The 19080-nt window shown below is 26.6% G+C and overlaps 1 protein-coding gene across 2 annotated transcripts; it reads right to left on the bottom strand.

The window, feature by feature from the left end:
• Window positions 1-1507: 1507 nt before the first annotated feature.
• Window positions 1508-15808, bottom strand: LOC112694604 (chromatin-remodeling ATPase INO80). 2 transcript variants are annotated; one of them, XM_025570129.1, is made up of 29 exons: window positions 15731-15808; window positions 15435-15571; window positions 15171-15229; window positions 14894-15090; window positions 14657-14776; window positions 14398-14571; window positions 14217-14315; window positions 14006-14164; window positions 13742-13911; window positions 10967-11171; window positions 10806-10893; window positions 10105-10220; window positions 9842-10017; window positions 8003-8205; window positions 5240-5380; window positions 5058-5167; window positions 4775-4979; window positions 4564-4660; window positions 4287-4506; window positions 3871-4222; window positions 3686-3813; window positions 3534-3628; window positions 3009-3165; window positions 2597-2671; window positions 2426-2528; window positions 2198-2367; window positions 2026-2101; window positions 1873-1947; window positions 1659-1783 (listed from the first exon to the last, which is right to left on the bottom strand). In XM_025570129.1, the coding sequence occupies exons 2-29, from the start codon at window positions 15554-15556 to the stop codon at window positions 1659-1661; spliced, it is 4017 nt and encodes a 1338-aa protein (XP_025425914.1). In that variant the 5' UTR covers window positions 15557-15571; window positions 15731-15808. The 2 variants fall into 2 exon arrangements, with proteins under 2 accessions (XP_025425915.1, XP_025425914.1); XM_025570130.1 differs by lacking the exon at window positions 15731-15808 and having other exon boundaries at window positions 1508-1783; window positions 15435-15556.
• Window positions 15809-19080: the final 3272 nt, after the last annotated feature.

Here is a 19080-nt window from a genome sequence, read left to right as displayed (position 1 = left end):
TTTATAAAAAGATTTAAAGTTAACTTATATTTGTATACCTATATTTTTATAAAATTAAAAATTATATATGTTAATAAACTTTTGGCCCGCTAAGAGCATTTGATATTGTTTGTGGTCCTTCAATAAAAAAGTTTGGAGACCCCTGATCTAAACTATTTTTTTGTGGATATAGGTTATACGGTTTAGAATAAAATACTAATATATATATACATATATATGTATTTGCAATAGATAACTCAATAAATGGTTTTAACAAACTTACTTTCTATACAAAAACGTTTATAAGAATAATTGGATGTAAAAAAAAAACAAATAATTAGGTAAATAAGTACTTAGTGATATAAAAATATATATTTTTACCGATATTTTCGACCGAGTAATTTCCAACTGCAAATAGATTTAAAATAACTATATTAACTACTATCAAAACAGCCTTAAAAAAATATATAGGTACTTAAATGTAATCAAATAATTTATAATCATTTTTTTCTAGGATTTATTTTTATAAAAATATTTTGACAACTTTTTCTAATAGTTAATAATTTTTATTTTTCGTATATTAATATTAATAGTATTTAGCTAAAATATTAACTTTAGAAAATGATTTAAATTTATTAATCAAATCCAATACGTAATAATGTGGAAAGTATGGAGTTTAACCACCTAAAATCTCTCCATTTTTAAATCTCAGATCTTGTTTATTAGTACCTAAGCAAATTAACATATTCACTGAACAACATTGCAAATGTGATTTTAAGTCAAATTATTATTAAAATGTTATAATTTTTATGGAAAAGAATAAACATATTAAAAAAAAAATTCTAATCTGCTTAACTCTTATTAAGATTATGTTAATACTAAATACACTATTTTAGTAATAATCATTCTTATTATCTACTATTAAAATTTTTATCATCTATATTACGCTGTTATAATAATCATTTTTATCATCTGCTATTTAAATTTTTATCACCTACATTGCACTAAAATAACTGTGAAATGAGTAAAAGTTTTAATAACACTATTTTACCCCTGCATTTAAGTCTTTAGTAATTTACCGATATGAGTACATACAGTGAATACAGTTTTAGGCAAAAATTGTTCAGCCTCATTAAAAAATAAATGTATATTTGTTTATATTTACTATGACTTAGAATAAGAAAACAAATTGATTATTATTATGTAGTAAGAATGTAATTTAATTACTTGCTTTATTGATAAACTCTTCTAGGATTTACTGGCATTCAATAGCCTAACTCAAATTTACCAAAATCAATAGCTCTTAAAAATTATGGTTGTTTAGTAAGTCACACTAACATAACTAATTATACATGTGTGTCTAATTATAAAAAACATATAGTGAATAATTTTTATTTTTTCAATTAAACAAATCATTGGTAAAATTGAAAAAAATATTAATAAAGATTTTAAAAACAAAAAGTGTATCTATAAATATATAAATATATTTACAAAAAAATTTTAAAACATTCTAAACATTAATCATTAATTTTTTTCATTATACATCTATCATTGTATGACTGTTGTACAATACACAATATACATGTAAATGGTAAATAATTCATTCATTACTATCACTTATAAACTACAAAATTAAAAAAAACATTTTTAGTAAAACATTTTGTCCAAACAATTTATATCTAAGATTTTTTTGGTGTACTTTTTTTAGGTACATTAGTTGAGACTGAGGTCTTCTGTCTTGAACGACTAGAACCTTGTTTTGTTGAAATAATTCTTTTTTTTCTAGAAATGTCATCCCCCAAAACTAAAATATTTAAATTAAATTAATTATTTAAATATTGATTGAGGATAGAATTGCTTAAAGTTGGGGCGCTGATAAATAATTCAATTTACCAAGACTACCAGGTGTTAATGATGCACGATTTCTGCGACCCATTCTACCACGTTTGTTAATTGAAGTTGGTGTTTCTAAAATAAATTAAATATTAAATTTAAAAATATAGTTGAATATTTATATTATTGAATATTATAATTTATTTAATTTACTAGGAGATGATTTGGTTGGAGAATCTTCATTTTCAATAGTTGTTTCACTACCAGTTTCTTCGTAGGCAAAACTACCCTAATTGCATTTATAAAGAATTAAAAATTACAGTTGAATAAAATTAAAAATATCTACATCATAATATAAAAATAAAGTTTAATATTAATGATTTACTTCGCTATGAGGACTTAGCACAAATTCATCAATAGTTGATCCTTCTTCCCCCTTTCTTATTTTTGGAGAACTTTCAACTTTAGCATCTGTTTTACGTTTTCGATCTTTTTCTTTAAATCCTTCAGCTCTTGTTTCTTCTAATTGCCTTCTTTCTTCTTGTTTTTGACGATCTAAGTATGATTTTATAATTTATTTAACATTTATTTAAAAATTATTTCTAATTCTTACACTTTGTTTCAATTTCATCATCATCCAAAAGTAATGATACAACTTCTTTTGGTTTTAAAGTATCAGGTTTTAAGTTTCCACCACTTATAACCATTCTTTGTATCTATTGCCAAAACAATTAGAAATTTAGAAATTATTTTATTTATTCAGAAAATGTTCAAGACAACATACTTCACTTTTTTCTTTAGCTCTCTGCAATATTCGTTCTTCAATGGAATTCTGAGTTATTAGCCTGTACACTGTAACCTACAATAAAATACCATATAAAATAAATTAAGTGTTAGTGTATTATAAAAATAATTATTAGAACAATTTTTTTTAATTATTTATTATTAAAATTTATATTAACCATTTAGAGATGAAATAAAATATTAATCATAGTAATTAAATTAATAATTTTAACAGTTACACAGAAGAAAAATATAAAAACTATGTACAAAAATTAATAGAATAGATCATTAATACAATTATATATTATACAATATAATTACCAAGGTAGTTAAATTATTACAATAGTCAATTGATGTCTAAGATTTCATAATGTTTTCTACTTATCTTATTATATACTTATATGTAAGCTAACCTGTTTAGTTTGACCAAGTCGATGTGCTCGGTCCATAGCTTGTTGATCTACTGTAGGATTCCAATCACTATCATAAAATATTACAGTATCTGCAGCTGTTAAATTTATTCCAAGTCCTCCAGCTCTTGTACTCAATAAAAATACGAAAATGTCAGAACTACACAATAATAAAAAAAATTTAAAAATAAAAAATTATTTTAATTTAAAATCATATACTGAATATATATGATACATCATATTATATTTATATTTCATACATAAATATATATCAAATACTAATACAACTAAATATAACATTTTTAAAATAGCTTTTTAATTTATATAAAAATAAAAATATTTATTAATTTTTCTATTTAACATATATTTTGAGCTGATCAGAGAATATAATAATTTTGAAGTTATTTTTTTTTTTTGCATAAATACTTTTTAGGATTGTAAATTTATACCAAAAGTTTCAATTATTATTCAAAAGAATGAAAATAGAAAAATAATTTAATTACATTTTAAATAATAAATACTATTTACCGATTTTGAAAATCAGCAACCATGTCTCTTCTTTCAGATATTTTAGATGAACCATCAAGTCTCATATACCTTAATTTTTTATACCACATATATTCCTATAAATTATGAATACAAATAAGTTATTAATTTTAATACTACTTTAGTTAAAATACCTCTAAAATATCAATCATTCTTGTCATTTGTGAATATATAAGAACTCGATGGTTTTCTTGTTTTAGTTGGGTAAGCAAATTATCCAAAATTTTCAATTTTCCACAATCAGTAACCAAACTTTGCTTATCTATAAATAAAAATGCATAGAAATTATTGACATTGTGAATTTAAAAACAAAAATTACCAGGTATGCTAATGTGAAACCATCCATTTTCAGCTCTCAGAGCATTTAAACCTCCAACGTTTCCACATGACCATTCATTATAACTAAAATTTGAATCCCCATCATATATTAAATCATGGCCTTCTTTAGAATCGCAAGCTTCATGTCGTTGCCAAACATATGCAGCCGATCTACTACCAGGAACCCATAATTGACGACCTTTAGTAGTAACTTTTGGGTAGTAAAAATACATAAATGATGGTAGTTGTGTTGGTTGGTATTCATATATTTTTGATGGTCTAGGATTGTAGTTCTCCATTGTTTTATTTTCAAGAATTATATTGTCCATTGTTATATTCATATCAGAATTTACCTAAATTTCATAAAATAAATTATAAAAGGCAAATTTAACATTATAAGTATCTTTTGGTTTATACTCGTTTCATGCGATGTAATTTATGTTCCATAGTTTCATTCATATGGTGATGAATATGAGTTGTATGATAAATAGTACACGTATTTACAATAGGAGTTATAAATTTAAATATTTCTGGTATATGTTTTTTCACAAATGGCCAAAATATACTGTATTTATCCCAAAAAATTTTTTCTTGAAACAAATTGTTCATTTTTTGATGTATTAAAACATAAATAAATCTAGAACATTGATAATTAATAGCATTAGTTATTAGATTATTTTAAAATATTTATTACCTAAAAAATAATCCACCATTGGTTATTTGAAACAGCTCAGTAGCTGATAATTTTAAAAGTCTACTGAAACCAAACGCATTCCAACTATTTGAATTATCTAGAAATATAAAATTATAAGAAACTATACTTAATTACAATTACTTATACTATTCGCACATAAAATTTTTAATTAATTTTAAAAATTAATAATTATATATAAATTGTTATTTACCATTATTTACTGGGAAACAGCTATGATGGACATGTTCAACATTATATATACAAAATTTGTTAGTAAATAAATGTTGTTTCTTCAAAAAATTATATCTAACTGAATTATCAAAATAAATAAGTTTAGGAACTATAAATTCTGTAGGATGAAAATAAAAAGGTGATCTAGCTTCTCTTCTTTCAAATAATTCTGGATGATTACAAACCTAAAACACCAATTGTAAATAATGATAATCATGACTAAACTAATATTGTTAAATTCATAAATACAAATGAATACAAACTTTTCGAAATTGCATAACTAAATTCATAAGATTTGATGTGACATTCGGTGAGGATTGGTAAGAACCAGCAGAATGTAATAAATCTTCAATACGAATCTTTTTCCTTAAAGCTTTAAGTATAACATTGAATAATATTAAAATATTTATAAATCATCAAATTAAAATGGAAATTATTAAATTACCAGAATATAACATTTTTTGGCGAGAAGTAAGTGGACAGTACATCAAAATTTCAATTTTATCAGATAACTCATTTTCGACATCCTTCTTTATTCTACGTAACATAAATGGTTTTAAAATCAAATGCAATCTAGACAGATGTTCTGAAATAAAATAAATTAGAAAATGTTATAATAAATATCTATAATTTGCCTACAAAAAGTATACCTACTAAAATATATTATATTACATTTTGATATATTTAAAAAATATTTTAATAAATCAAAACAATACAAATAATAATAGATTATTATAAAATTAAGACATTTTAATAAAAAAATTAATATAGTAAAACTAGCTTAAGGCACTTTTGTACAAAAGGTACTGATTTTTATTGATCCTAAGATATTTCCTAAACAAATGAATTAGTGAAAAATGAAAATGTTATAGAATTTGACTCATTTTATTTATATAAGAACATATACCTAATAAACAAATATAATTATTAATTAGTGTTTGATTAAGTAACAAAATAATACTTATCAGTATTCTGCAGTATGAGTAAGTTATTAGAAAAAAATCATCTATAATTGACTAAATAAGTATGCTACTCAATATAAATTCCTTTCACCATGTCAACATGGTTTCAGAAAACAACACTTAACCACTGATTGCCACGAAAAATTGAAACCAAAGTCATAGAAACTCTTGCCAACAAACAATCAATAATCTTCATAAGTCTCGATTTACAAAAGGCATGGGACACTGTTTGGCGATAAAGAGTAATTAATTTATTTAATAATTAGAACATATATGGAAATATGTTAATCTTTCTAAACAACTTCCTAAATGAATGATCCTTTCAAGTAAAAATTAGAGATCAAATATCAAATACATTTATATTAGAAAACGGAGTTCCTCAAGGTTTTTCCCTCAGCATTTTTTTACTTCAAACAGCAATCAATAATTTTTCTAACATTATCACAAATCCTATCAAATCAATTATTTTTGCTGGCGACACCCACATATACATTTGTGGTACACACATTTCTGTAATAACCGGAATATTCCAAAAGTGCCTAAATGACCTTTTTGATTGGTGCTTCAAAACTTTCATTTTCTCACCTCAAAAGACAAAATGCATTTTATTTTCAAATAAAAAAAAATTAACAAAACCAAAACTGTTTTTTAGTACCATTTGTTTACCATTTGTAGAAAACATTTTTATACTGAATCTCACTTTTGACAAAAAGCAATCTTGGAAATCTCATATGTCACTCAAAAAAAAAAAGCACACAAAAGCCTTAATGTCATTAAAACATTAAGTCATTATAAATGGGGTGCTGAAGGTACTATATTATTAAAGATATATAGATCGCTAAAAAGATCTAAACTCGATTATGGTTCAATTTTTTATGGAAAAGACTCAACATTTTTAAAAATTTCAAAAGCAGCCCGATAATCAGTTTGTTACCCTTGACGGGAGAACCCCCTCTTCAGCTCTGCAGAACTAAGTTATCACTTAATTATATAGCTCATATCAAATCTACACCTGATAGTTCAACCATTCACCTTTTAAATAAAAAGCTTTTCCAATATACATGAACACAATTCTAAACTAAGAAAACCATTAGGTTTAAGAAGAGATGATGGATATCAATATTGCATTTAATAAAGTATGTCAACAAGAAAGCAGTCAGATACCTTCTTGAAAATAACCAAATTACACAGTTGATACAAGCTTAACAGAACAGTTGAAAAAAGAAACACCAAATACTATTTAAAACAGTTTATTTAATAAACTTATACACAGTTCGTATAACAGTAGTCAGATCTACACTGGTGCATCTAAAATTGAAACGGGTATAGGACTTGTAGTAGTCCACCTAAATGTAACTAAACAATTCAATGTAACTAAACAGTCGAATATCTAGCACTATATAAAGGAACCCATTTAACTCTAGAAATCAATGATACAAAAATAGATATATGTTCCGACTAATCTGCAATCCAAAATACTAACTGAGCCATTAGCAAAATTAGTAACCTTCTTTCCTCATCAAACAAAGACATTAGATTCATTTGGACCCCAGGCAGGCGCGGATCCAAGTGGGGGGATAGGGGCGATCGCCCTCTCCCCGTTGGCCGTATCAAAATGTGTTAATTTAATTTGATGTACTATTAAACTGCATTATTTTGCGTAATAACATTCTAAAGTATTGTTATTATCACACATTTTCGTCTTTTATTTTTATAACATAAATTAATGAATAGTCGATAAGAAAAATATTATTGTGACCGTATGATCGACAACAACCATCAGCCGACTCATAGAGTATACTTCTTTATAATCCGCCCCTACTGTTATGCTAGGCTGAATCCACGTCTGACCCCAGGTCATGGCAACATAAAAGGAAATAAGGAGGCAGATAAATCAGCGAGAAATGCATTAAATAGTCTTGCCAGTGAAATAATATAATAAGCAATATACAATAATCTATGTAGATGATGCTTAAAAAATAAAATAAACTAACCAATAAAAAACCAATAAAAAAAAAAAATACTTACGAACCACATAAGATGAATGTAATACTTGCTTAATACCTTTTTTGATATAACATGTAAAAATTTATATTATACTTACATTTTTTGAACAATAAACTTAGTATTTTATGCACTTAAAGGTTTTTCAATTCACATATAAAAAGCTTTATTACTTAAAACACTCTTTTAGGCTTATATTTTGAAGAGTGTTTTAAAAAATGTTAACTGCATTTAATTCTTACTTTCATCAATGCCTGTTTTGTTTTCTGCATGACTTTCAATATCCTTAGAAAACCATTCAGTAAATTCGTCATGGGAATCAAACATGGTCGGCATAATAAAATGTAACAAAGCCCAAAGTTCTGCCATACTATTTTGTACTGGTGTACCAGTTAATAACAAACGATTTCGACACCTAAACGTTAATAGTAATTTCCAACGAACACTGAAACATTCAATAACAATTGAAAAATAATGATATCATTAATAATAGATGAGAATTAATAGCTTTGAATATTTCTATGTGTGTTATAATTATAGCTATATAAGCTAAATATCAGCTTTACGATCTAATAAGTGTTTAAATTATTTATATAAATGTTTCATAAATTAGTGTTTTCTTAAAAAAATGATTATACATGCTAATTGTTAAATTCTGATACATTTCTGATACACTAAATTTAAGTAAAAATTTAATAACAAAAGACAAAAAACAATCAAAAATTATTTTTAAATTTAAAGTAATTATTTATTTATTTTTAAATCATATTTAACTGAATGAAAATATAAATCAATATAAATCACTAATAGCATTAATATGTTTAATATTTTTGATAAAAATATAAAAAATACTTAGTCTATATATAAATGCTGTTGGTACTATGTAATTGAGGAAAATTTACCCTCAACAAAAACATAAAATCGTAGCTCAAGAGATGAAAATCAATACACAATTGTTCTTTTGCTTATTACGAGATGACTTAGGTGTACGTACATATAAAATAAGTGGGAGTCATTTATTGAAGGATCAATTAAAGGTAATAAAATCTAAAATATCAAAAAAGTCAAGAAACCTGTACAGTCAAAAAAATTTAATTTACTGTAGAGGAAAAATATAACAAACAAAATGATAAGGTATATGATAGGTCTATATTAGAGGCAAAATAGAAGGTTTTAACAAGGTCATCATCCTGCTCAAGTAATAACTTTTTAGGAATGTCATGGCATGGTGTAACATAGATCTATTTCTGTTAGAGAGAGGTTGAAACTAGATCTCACATTTATCTGACAACTGTCATAGACCCTATATTAAACCCACTTTACAATACATTTTTTAAAGGAATTGATTGGGGATTTCAACAGAATTCGGCATCTGGCCATATAGCAAAAACACAAAAGTGGCTTGAAAATAATTTTCCGAATTTCATTAAGACATTTTAGATTGGCCTTCCACAAGCCTGAATTTGAACTAGCTAGATTATGATTTATGGAGCATTTTAAAAGAGATAGAGAGAGCATATAAAGAACAACAGAAATTTGGAATCACTAAAACTAAGTATTGTGAATGCAGCAGCGGAAATTCCATTAGAAACACTTGGTACATTTATTGAATAGTGGCTAGAACTTTTATGTCATTGTATTGAAGAAGTAGGGGGGAGATTTTGAATAATTTATAAATGGTCTGAATTGTAATTAGTTAAACTACTGATATATATTTATGAAATTTTTGTGCGATGTGTTGTTCTTGAATAACGTTTGTTAGGGTAGTACTGACAGTATTTAAATCCAGACTAAGTACATGGCTACATTTATATACAATTAAATATATACATTTTAATAGTTTTTAATAATATTAAATGAAATATAAATTTTAATTCAAATTTTTTAAGTATGTACTGAAAAAAATGATTATAATTTTCTTAAAGTAGCAAGCTGATTATTATTTTTAACATATTACATTTTTCAAATGCATTTTTAATATTCATTTTAACTTTTTTATGTGTATTAAAATACAAATAGTATAGATATTTTTTCCTATAAGTTCTCATCCCTATAGTTAAGTAAATTAAACTCTACAATACCTATTAGTACTTTTTATAGCTTGGGCTTCATCAAGAACCAAATATTGCCATTTTATTCGATTAAAGTATTTAAAATCGCTCACTATAAGTTGGTAACTTGTTATAACAACATGAAAACTAGCTTCTTGAGTATGTAAGCCTTTTTGATCCCAGAATTGCCTTAAAATTTTTCTTTCCTAAATAATTTGGTTTTCATTTATTAATATATATAACCTTGTAAAATTATGTATCACTATTATTCTTTATAATTAAGATAAAGGTACCTGTGGATTTCCCCAATATGGAACAACTTTAAAAGCAGGAACAAACCTTGCTATTTCTTGCTGCCAATTGTGAAGAGTAGATGATGGAGATACAATTAAAAATGGGCCCCATACACCTATATCAAAATATTAATTTTACATTAATTAACATATAAACAATATTTATATTGGTAATCAAAATGGCTAATTTATGAGCATAATAATCTTATTCTAGTACATACAGAAATAAATACATGTCTATATGTATCATATCTCGTATATGAAAAGCTATTATACAATACAACTAATTAAATAAAACAACTTTTTGTAATTATTCTTTAGTAATATTTATACATTATATTATACAACAGTGTCATTTTTTCAAATTTGTTGTGAGGGAATTTTTAAGTTTTTCTAAAAAACAAGTGATTTTATAATATGATAAAAATACTTATAAGGTATGAATTAATAATTATATTATTCTATATAAATACAAATGAAGAATTACTTACAACAACGTGATAAATATTATTGTTATCTTTCTCTATACCTCTGAAATAAGTAATTTATATAAATAGTAATTATGACTTTTTGAACTTTTTTTTTCTGGGAAAAGAGAAGTCGAGACCCAAGAACCCTTCCAAAAATACACCACTGTTATACAATATATAATGATATTTAAAATAACAAAATTCAAATTATTAGATATTTGAATAAATTACGATATGTTTCAGCAATATGACATAAAAATGCAATTGATTGTACTGTCTTCCCTAATCCCATTTCGTCTGCTAAAATTCCATTTATTCCCTAAAATGTTTAAATATTTAAACTTATTCTTCGTAGTAAAATTTAATTTTTTTAAGATTTTAAAAAATTTTACTTGATCATAAAGATTTGCAAGCCAATTCATTCCTTTTAATTGATAATGTTTCAAACTCCCTTGAAATATTGTTGGCTGTGGTCTTTCTTCATTAGGAGGAGGTGTATTAATTTTAAAATCTGGATCATCGAATTCATTTGATTGTCGTATCTGAGCATCTAATGCTTTTTGAGTGTTTTGTAATGCTTTATCTTTATACACTTCACTGATTATGAATAAAAACAAAAATATAATTTATGAACAATAAATAAATAAATTTGTTTAAATTTATTTGTATTTAATAACATAACATAGATAAATAATAAGAATAAATAAAATATTAACATTCCTCTAAATATTTCAAGTTCTTAAATATACATTATTTTTTAATTTAATTAATATTATAAAAAACTAATAAAATATATAGGTGTTAATTTTTTAGAAATTAATATTATTTAAAAACTAAATAATTTATTTAATTGAATATAATTAATTTGGTATTTTTGTCGTATGCTGTCTACCATGCATGTTTCTATACACTATAAGTAGTATACCGCAAACCTGTCATCTGCCGTACATCTAAATATAAAAATAATTTAGGTCATTCTTATTGATTCGACGGCAATTAAGTATTATCTTAACGATTTAACTTCAATAATAAAGTTTAACAATGATCGTGACTGTTAGGCCAAGCACACATTGAGACGCAGGTGACCCAGCAGTGTAGGACAGCGCAGCGCAGGAAATACTGTGTGATCTATGTGAGTGCATATTACTACACAGTTCTGTGCCACCGTTCACTTAGTCATGAGCGCAGTGACGGATTAAACATTTGTGAGCCCCTAGGCAATTAAAATTATTTACAAAATTATTTTTTATATACTTTAAAATTACTATCCAATATTTAAAATAAACAGCTTTAATAATAACCAACTATTATTAATAAATAAAATCATGTTTATTAAATTTTTTTTATTTGCAAGAAAAATTAACTAATTATTATATTATTTTTATTCTTTTCAAAACAATTTTATTATTATTACTGCATATAGTACCTACAACTTGATATATAATATATTTCATAATGACTTTTGTCCCGTAAATTCATAAAAAAAATAAAGGTATCACTACATTAAAAAAAAAATATTTTTCCGTTTTCACAGGGCCCCTTAAATGAATGAGGCCCTAAGGCGGGCACCTACTCCGCCTAATAGGTAATCCGGAACTACATGAACGAAATTATGGCAGACAATTTAATACATTTTAAGTTCTGAATCAGTTTCTGACGGATAAATCTGATAAATTTTTTTTTTTATTATTTACATTAAATACACGTAAAAAAATTGTGGAAAAGTAATTTTTTAATTTTGTCTTCATATAGTTGATATGACTAGTGTCATGTAAGACAATGTAATGTTAGACGGCTTCAATCACAAACTCTTCCGTAATAAAATTAAAATAAAAAATAAAGTATTGAATCATAATCAAAAAGGTAGAAATTATGTTAAGCCGGCGTAACTGGAAAATATTCCAAACGCGTGTGGCACGTGTGCAGTAATCTGTGTCGCGAGCACTACATGATGCAGGCCAACATAGACACAGCACTGCTCTGCCCTGTCCTGCCTCCCAATATGCGCTAGTACGTTCTAATAGATTACAGAAAACTACGTTGCGCTGTCCTGCGTCTCAATGTGCGCCCGGCTTTAGGCTAGAATCACATGGACACGCGTCGGTTGATCGCGCGTATCTATATATATACAGGTTTCCAAATCATCGTTCACATGGCGCATGTACGCACGTCGACCACGATAACGACGCAAGTTTTTATTTCCACGCAAACACGCGCGTTTCAATGCGAATAATCGAATTTTAATCTAAAGTTTTTGAAAACAGGTGTTTTTTTAAATATGGAAATTGAAATAGATACCTTAATTAATGAAATAGAAAAAAAGCCTGCCATATGGGACATGACAACGCATGAGTAATCAAACCGAACCATAAAAAGAAATTGGGAAAAGTTAGTGCTTATTTTTGGTGGCCTTGAGGATTCAGAAGAGAAAAAGAAAAATTTGAATGTGACATAAAGACTAAAAGAAAGTCTTGTTTTTAAAATAGGATGAACCCAATATTTCTTTTCCCTCATTTGTCTGCGTCTTCTCATCCTTTCGTGGACGGCCCATAAACACACAGCATTTATCCCATCCATTCTTGATGACAGTCTGAACTGTACTAAGTAATATAGTTTTTGACTAGAACATTCCCATACAACGTGCGTGACTCGTATCCATATGAACGGTCATACGCGCGTTTTGTGGCATGCTAACTGGTTAACAATACCGGTCCATGTGAACCAAGCCTAATCGTAAACATATGAGAAAATCAGTTACAGTTTAGTTCATGCTGCTATACGTGATACATTATTCTACAGTTAAAACACTTTACGCATTATGTTAGCCAAATATTTATATTCAATCGTTCAATTGGAGGAAAATATCATAGCTATTTTTAAGAAAACAGGACTTATTGAAATTGACACTCCTCCTTGAGTTTACTGTAGCTTCTATACTAAATTCTGTACTAGCAAAAAAAGAAAAGAACAAACTGAAACTTTTAGTTTTTAATACATACCTATTGACATATTATATTGTAATGCACTAATTTATTTACCTACAAATCATAGAACATTGATGCATATTTTTATATAAGCATGCATAATAGACCGCATATGACAAGTAGAAATACGCGGTAGCCTGCATACGACAATAATATCGTTAGTTCTTATAAGTCATATTATACCTATTATAATTTTCAATATGCATCAATCTAGGTATTTTTTCTTCATCTAATTGATTTAAAATTCGAAGCTGTTCTTCAGCAGAACTTTGCCCAAGTTTTTTTGACATAAAATGTGCATACAACTCAGTTTGAGTGATTAAGAAATTTAATTTTCTTTGTTGACGTTTGGCCTATTATAATGTAAATGAAAATAATATGAGATTATTATAAAATGTATAGAAATCGAATAATAAACAAATATTTAAAAATAAAATTTGCATTTACTTCCATTAGCTCTACATCCATTTTTCTTTGTTCTTCAGCTTCTTTTTCTTGTTTTTTACGTGTTTCACGTTCATTACGATCATACCGTTTCCAATATGATAACATTTCTCTAGTTAAACGTTTTGCACGCCAAACATTTTCTTTCATATTTTTTTGACTCTAAAAATTGTTTAAATTTATTAAAATTTAAATTAAATTAAATAAATATTACTTGAATAGCTTTTTGACGTAAATGCTTCATACAAGACTGTGCAGTTCGACGACATGTTATTAATATTTCTTTATGATTATTATTTTTCATTCTATGGACCTAAAAGTAAATGATTTTTAAAAAAAATGTTTAAAAAACTGCACACGTTCAATATTTTGTTACATTTTTTTCTAGTTATTACCTTTCCCATTTCTTTTTTAGACATATGTAACCATAATTTCTTTCTTTTCATAAATATAACTTGAGCTGTTTTAGCTTCTAATAGAGCTTTTTTCTTTTCAAGTTTTAATGTTTTGGCTGTAGGACTTAATGATCGTGTTTTTCTTTTTGTAAGTTTTTTATCATTATCAGAATTCTATGTACATAAATAATGATTTTTAAATAAAATATGTATTATATTTATAACTGTAACTGAATAGTAAATAAGTATATTGTTTTACCTTGTGTTTATGTTTAATAGTAGATGCTTTAGACTTTTGTACATTTTTCTTTTCTGTTCTAGTTTGATATTTATCAAAATTAGATAATAAACCAGAACTATAATACTTACAGCAATTTTTCTGTAAAATAATATATCTATTGATAAGTTACTATGTCTGAATACATAAGTACATTTTATAAATAATTCAAGATGAAACACTATAAAATTCACTAATATTCAAAATAAATAAAATTACATTTTTAGTAGCAAAAAATTGTTGTTGACATTTTTTTCTAAATAAATGATGTCTTAACATATTTTTTAGATCTTCTTCTGTTACAGTATCGTCAGAATCATCTGAATCATTATTATCCAAGAGAAGATTTTGTAACCATAACCGATCGTCACCAACATTTGATAGATTGTAAAAACGAGAACGGTCAACAATTCGATCTAGAATAAATATAATAAATAAATATTCAAATACAAATTTAATTTCATATTATTTATCAAATTAGAAATAGAAAACTAACCTTCTGGCGTTTCAAGATCACTAAAATCACCATCTAAATCTGTATCACTTGAATCTTCACTAAAATTTGATATAAACAAATTATGATTGAATTTTCTCATATTCTTACACAAAAATATTATACTAAGATAATTTATGTTATAATGAATATAACTCTTACCTATAACTATATAAACTATATTATCTAATATAGATAGAAGAAACTAATTACAAATACATTTTTAATTTTTAACAAAACACTTATCATACATTTCATAATACATACCCAAGAGGTGTTTTGAAAATGTTTTCCACATGATTCAAATATGGTTCAATATTGATTGCTTGAATAATTTGCTGGTAATAGAACGGCAACGCTATTTCATTGTTATTCATTTCACCATTCATCTTTAAAATTTATACCTAATTGGCAAAAAATAATTTCTCAAATCAAAAATTAAAAAATTATGTTTAATATTTAAAACATTTTCACGAAAGCCATCGAAATAGTTTGCAAATAATAATTACTATAGGTAATATTTTATGAGAAATAACAATATACAAACTATGTATACAATATACCTAAATTAATATAATTCTCAATATTTATCAATCAAATTAACCAACAACAACAAATATAAGCTTATCGGTTTATTTTAATGATGATAACAAAAAAATAAAAAGCGTTGTGATATATAAAATACCAACTGAAATGTAAAACATGCATTATAAAAAGTTTGATCATTTAATGTGCTTTAATTGTCGTGAAATTCTATTATTGTAAATTATATTTCCTAATGATTTAAGAGGGCAAAATTCCGTTCTTCTACAAATAATAGGAAAAAATGTAATTAAAATTAAATGTTACAACTCATACCAACCGATAAAAATGTTCAAAATGATAATTTAATATCAGTTTTAGTGACAGCCTGTAATACAATAAATAAATTGATGTATTTATTTTATTTTATTTGTCACATGTTAATTTATTGATAGTTAAAACTAAAATACATCTGACAAAAATGGCATTTAATGGTGTTTAATGGTGTTAATCATAGACCTTATACTCAACCTTATACCCTCTTACTGAGTTTAAGGTTTTAATACATTACTCGATCTCGATTATTCATCAAGTATTATTTAATTATATATTACATTACCTCAAGGGCGGACGCAAAAAAAAATTTCAGGGGTGTTTTGAAAAGATAAGAATAATTACCGTCAGGCCCGTATTTAAAAAATTGGCACCCCCGGGCATATTAGTTATACCCCCCCCCCCCAAAAAATAAATAATAATAATATAACACTTATTATTTCGTCCATAATCGAGATTCTTAAATATTAAAATATAACTTATAAATCATTCGATGTCCCGCACTCGTAATGTGTGCATCTAAATTAATCGTTAATTACTATTTTATTAAAAATCAAACTAAATACTTAACCGTTTTTGTTGTGATAAGTGTCAAAAAAACATTTCTTAAGTGTTCTTTAACAAAAGAAAATCACTGTCCATCTGGGACCAAAAAAACCCCAAGACAAGACTTTTTGTAAGTATTTTAATTACTCAAATTCATATATGTAATTACAACCGTCTTCCCAACTGCGTATATTTCACTTACGTAACAACACCTAATTAAAATGAATACTAAAATAACTAAAACGATCTCCCCAATAAAAATTATTAATTAAAACACCGTGCAAAGAAAAAACACACATAATAGTCAGCCATTCTACTCCGATAATAATGATGTTTTCAATTACGACTGGACTGAGGTCGTTTCTCCTAAATCTCAAAAACATTTAAACTCCGAAAAACAAAGTCCGTTATTAACAACAACCAAAACAACGACGAGCACACAATTTTCCTCCTGTAATAAATTCGGTAAACGGACGTTTCGCCTCCGCCGTTTCGTCCCCGGCAAAAAAACCAGTCCACGGACGTTTCGTACCTGGCAATTATTTAGATAAGACGTTTCGTCCCAGAGGGTTATTAGCCATAGGACATTTGGTCCCCGTCATATTTTGATTAAAGGACATTTGGTTCTTAGTATTTTTAAATTATTATTATTTATTAATTTTTTCGAAATTCATTATTTTATTAACAATTAATACATTTCTTTTTAATGAACAATTCTGTAATGTCTAATATAGTATATAGGCTATAGGCAAGTAATAAATATTTTACGTGCACTATGCATCCAAACAGGTTTGTGAACTGAAATTTTAAATTTATATTAATACATCAAATAATAATGATGGGGTTTTCAAATAGGTGTATGATATTTAGTATATCAAAAGTTATTAAGGGGGCTGGAGCGTATCATGTTTTAAGGAGTAATATTTAGGCATTTTATATCACATTAACATTTTTGCTGTGTTAATGTGTGAGTAGTAAATGAACATAAGTGTGTGTAATCCGTTATCGCGTTTATCGTGCCACCGTACATCGACTAAAATACAAATGAAAAAATATAGTTACTCCAGCCCCCTTAAGATAAACCTATTCGATAAAAAGTTTTTATACTTCCTATTTCCGCAATTATACACACTCACCGTAAACAGTTGCATTTTGTTCGTGTTGTAGTGCGTATATAATACAAATATGTATTTGTATATTTTGTAATATTGTCATTTAAACATTAAATTGTTCATTTAAAATTAATGTGTTTAGATTATCAAAGTATGCCGAGGACCAAACGTCCTATGGCTAATAACACTCCGGGACGAAACAGTGGGAGCGAAACGTCTGCGATTCAATTAATTCAGAGTCCTATCGCAAAATGAAGACATGGATATGGAAAATAACGAAATAAACGAAATCGTATTCAAATTACCTCCACTAATATTTATTAAAACAAAAATCCAAAGTTATCAAGTTTTTTGCGAAAAAATAAAAAATATAATTGAACCGTCCAACGGTTTTACTTGCAAAAGCTCTACTGAGTCTCTTAAACTTAACACTACCTCGTCAAATGCATACAGAACTAGATGATACTTCACAGGATCGTTTATGTAGTATGCATCGTCTCCTACAGGTGCAAATTTGGAGTCGTCAACTATAATTAGATATCTAAAAGAATCTAAAGTAGAATTTTTCACTTATCAATTAAAAGAAAACAAACCGTACCGGATTGTTATTAGAAATTTACATCCTACTACTAATCCCGATTATATAAAAGAAGAACCTGAAAAAGAAGGATTTCAAGCGAGAAATGTCACAAACATTCTCCATAAAGTCTCAAAAATACATCTACCCCTCTTTTTTGTAGATCTAGAACCAGCACTAAATAATAAAAACACATTCGAGCTCAAAACTCTATGCTATACCAAAGTCAATATCGAAGCACCTCGAATCAACAAACTAGCACCACAATGCTTAAATTGCCAAAACTACGGTCACGCCAGAACTTACTGCAATAACCATCCGAAATGTGTCCGTTGCGGTAAAAACCACAGAACTGACAAATGTACCAAAAGTCGAGAGCTCCCTGCCAAGTATTTGTTATGTAATGAAAATTACTCAGCAAATTATCGTAGATGTCTTGTTTTCAAAAACCTACAATAACTTAGAAAATAACAACTACCAAGCAAAAGCAACACAAACATAACCGAAGAAAACACAAATTGTATAAGCCCAATCTTGTACAACCCAATTCTCAACAGTACCTCACACCCAAATAATTCAAATAACAGCCAAACCTATTCTCAGGCCACCCTACAAAACAAAAACCCGATACACACAAATAACGAACACCAAAACCAACAAAACGAATACATGACTACCCAACTAACCTCCTTTTTAAACGAATCCCTTATTAACCCACTTATCTCACTTTTAACAATAGCCATCGACAAATTAATAGTAAAAATGTCAAATGTTAACAATCAAACTCCTCCGTTATCAATACTACTCTGGAACGCGAATGGAA

This window comes from Sipha flava, unplaced genomic scaffold (assembly GCF_003268045.1).
Source record: "Sipha flava isolate LNK unplaced genomic scaffold, YSA_version1 131_pilon_pilon, whole genome shotgun sequence".
Taxonomy (NCBI): Eukaryota; Metazoa; Arthropoda; class Insecta; order Hemiptera; family Aphididae; genus Sipha; species Sipha flava.
Note: the sequence above shows the minus strand (reverse complement) of the source record. Positions and strands in the feature narration are given on the sequence as shown.

What these genes read in the sequence shown, in the direction of transcription:
- LOC112694604 (XM_025570129.1), bottom strand. Translation starts at nt 15,556, where the DNA reads ATGAATGGTGAAATGAATAACAATGAAATAGCGTTGCCGTTCTATTAC. An exon ending in ATTTTCAAAACACCTCTTGG is followed by an intron (nt 15,230 to 15,434) that starts GTATGTATTATG and finishes ATCAAATTTTAG; the next exon opens with TGAAGATTCAAGTGATACAG. An exon ending in CAAAACAGGCATTGATGAAA is followed by an intron (nt 5,381 to 8,002) that starts GTAAGAATTAAA and finishes ATTTTATTTCAG; the next exon opens with AACATCTGTCTAGATTGCAT.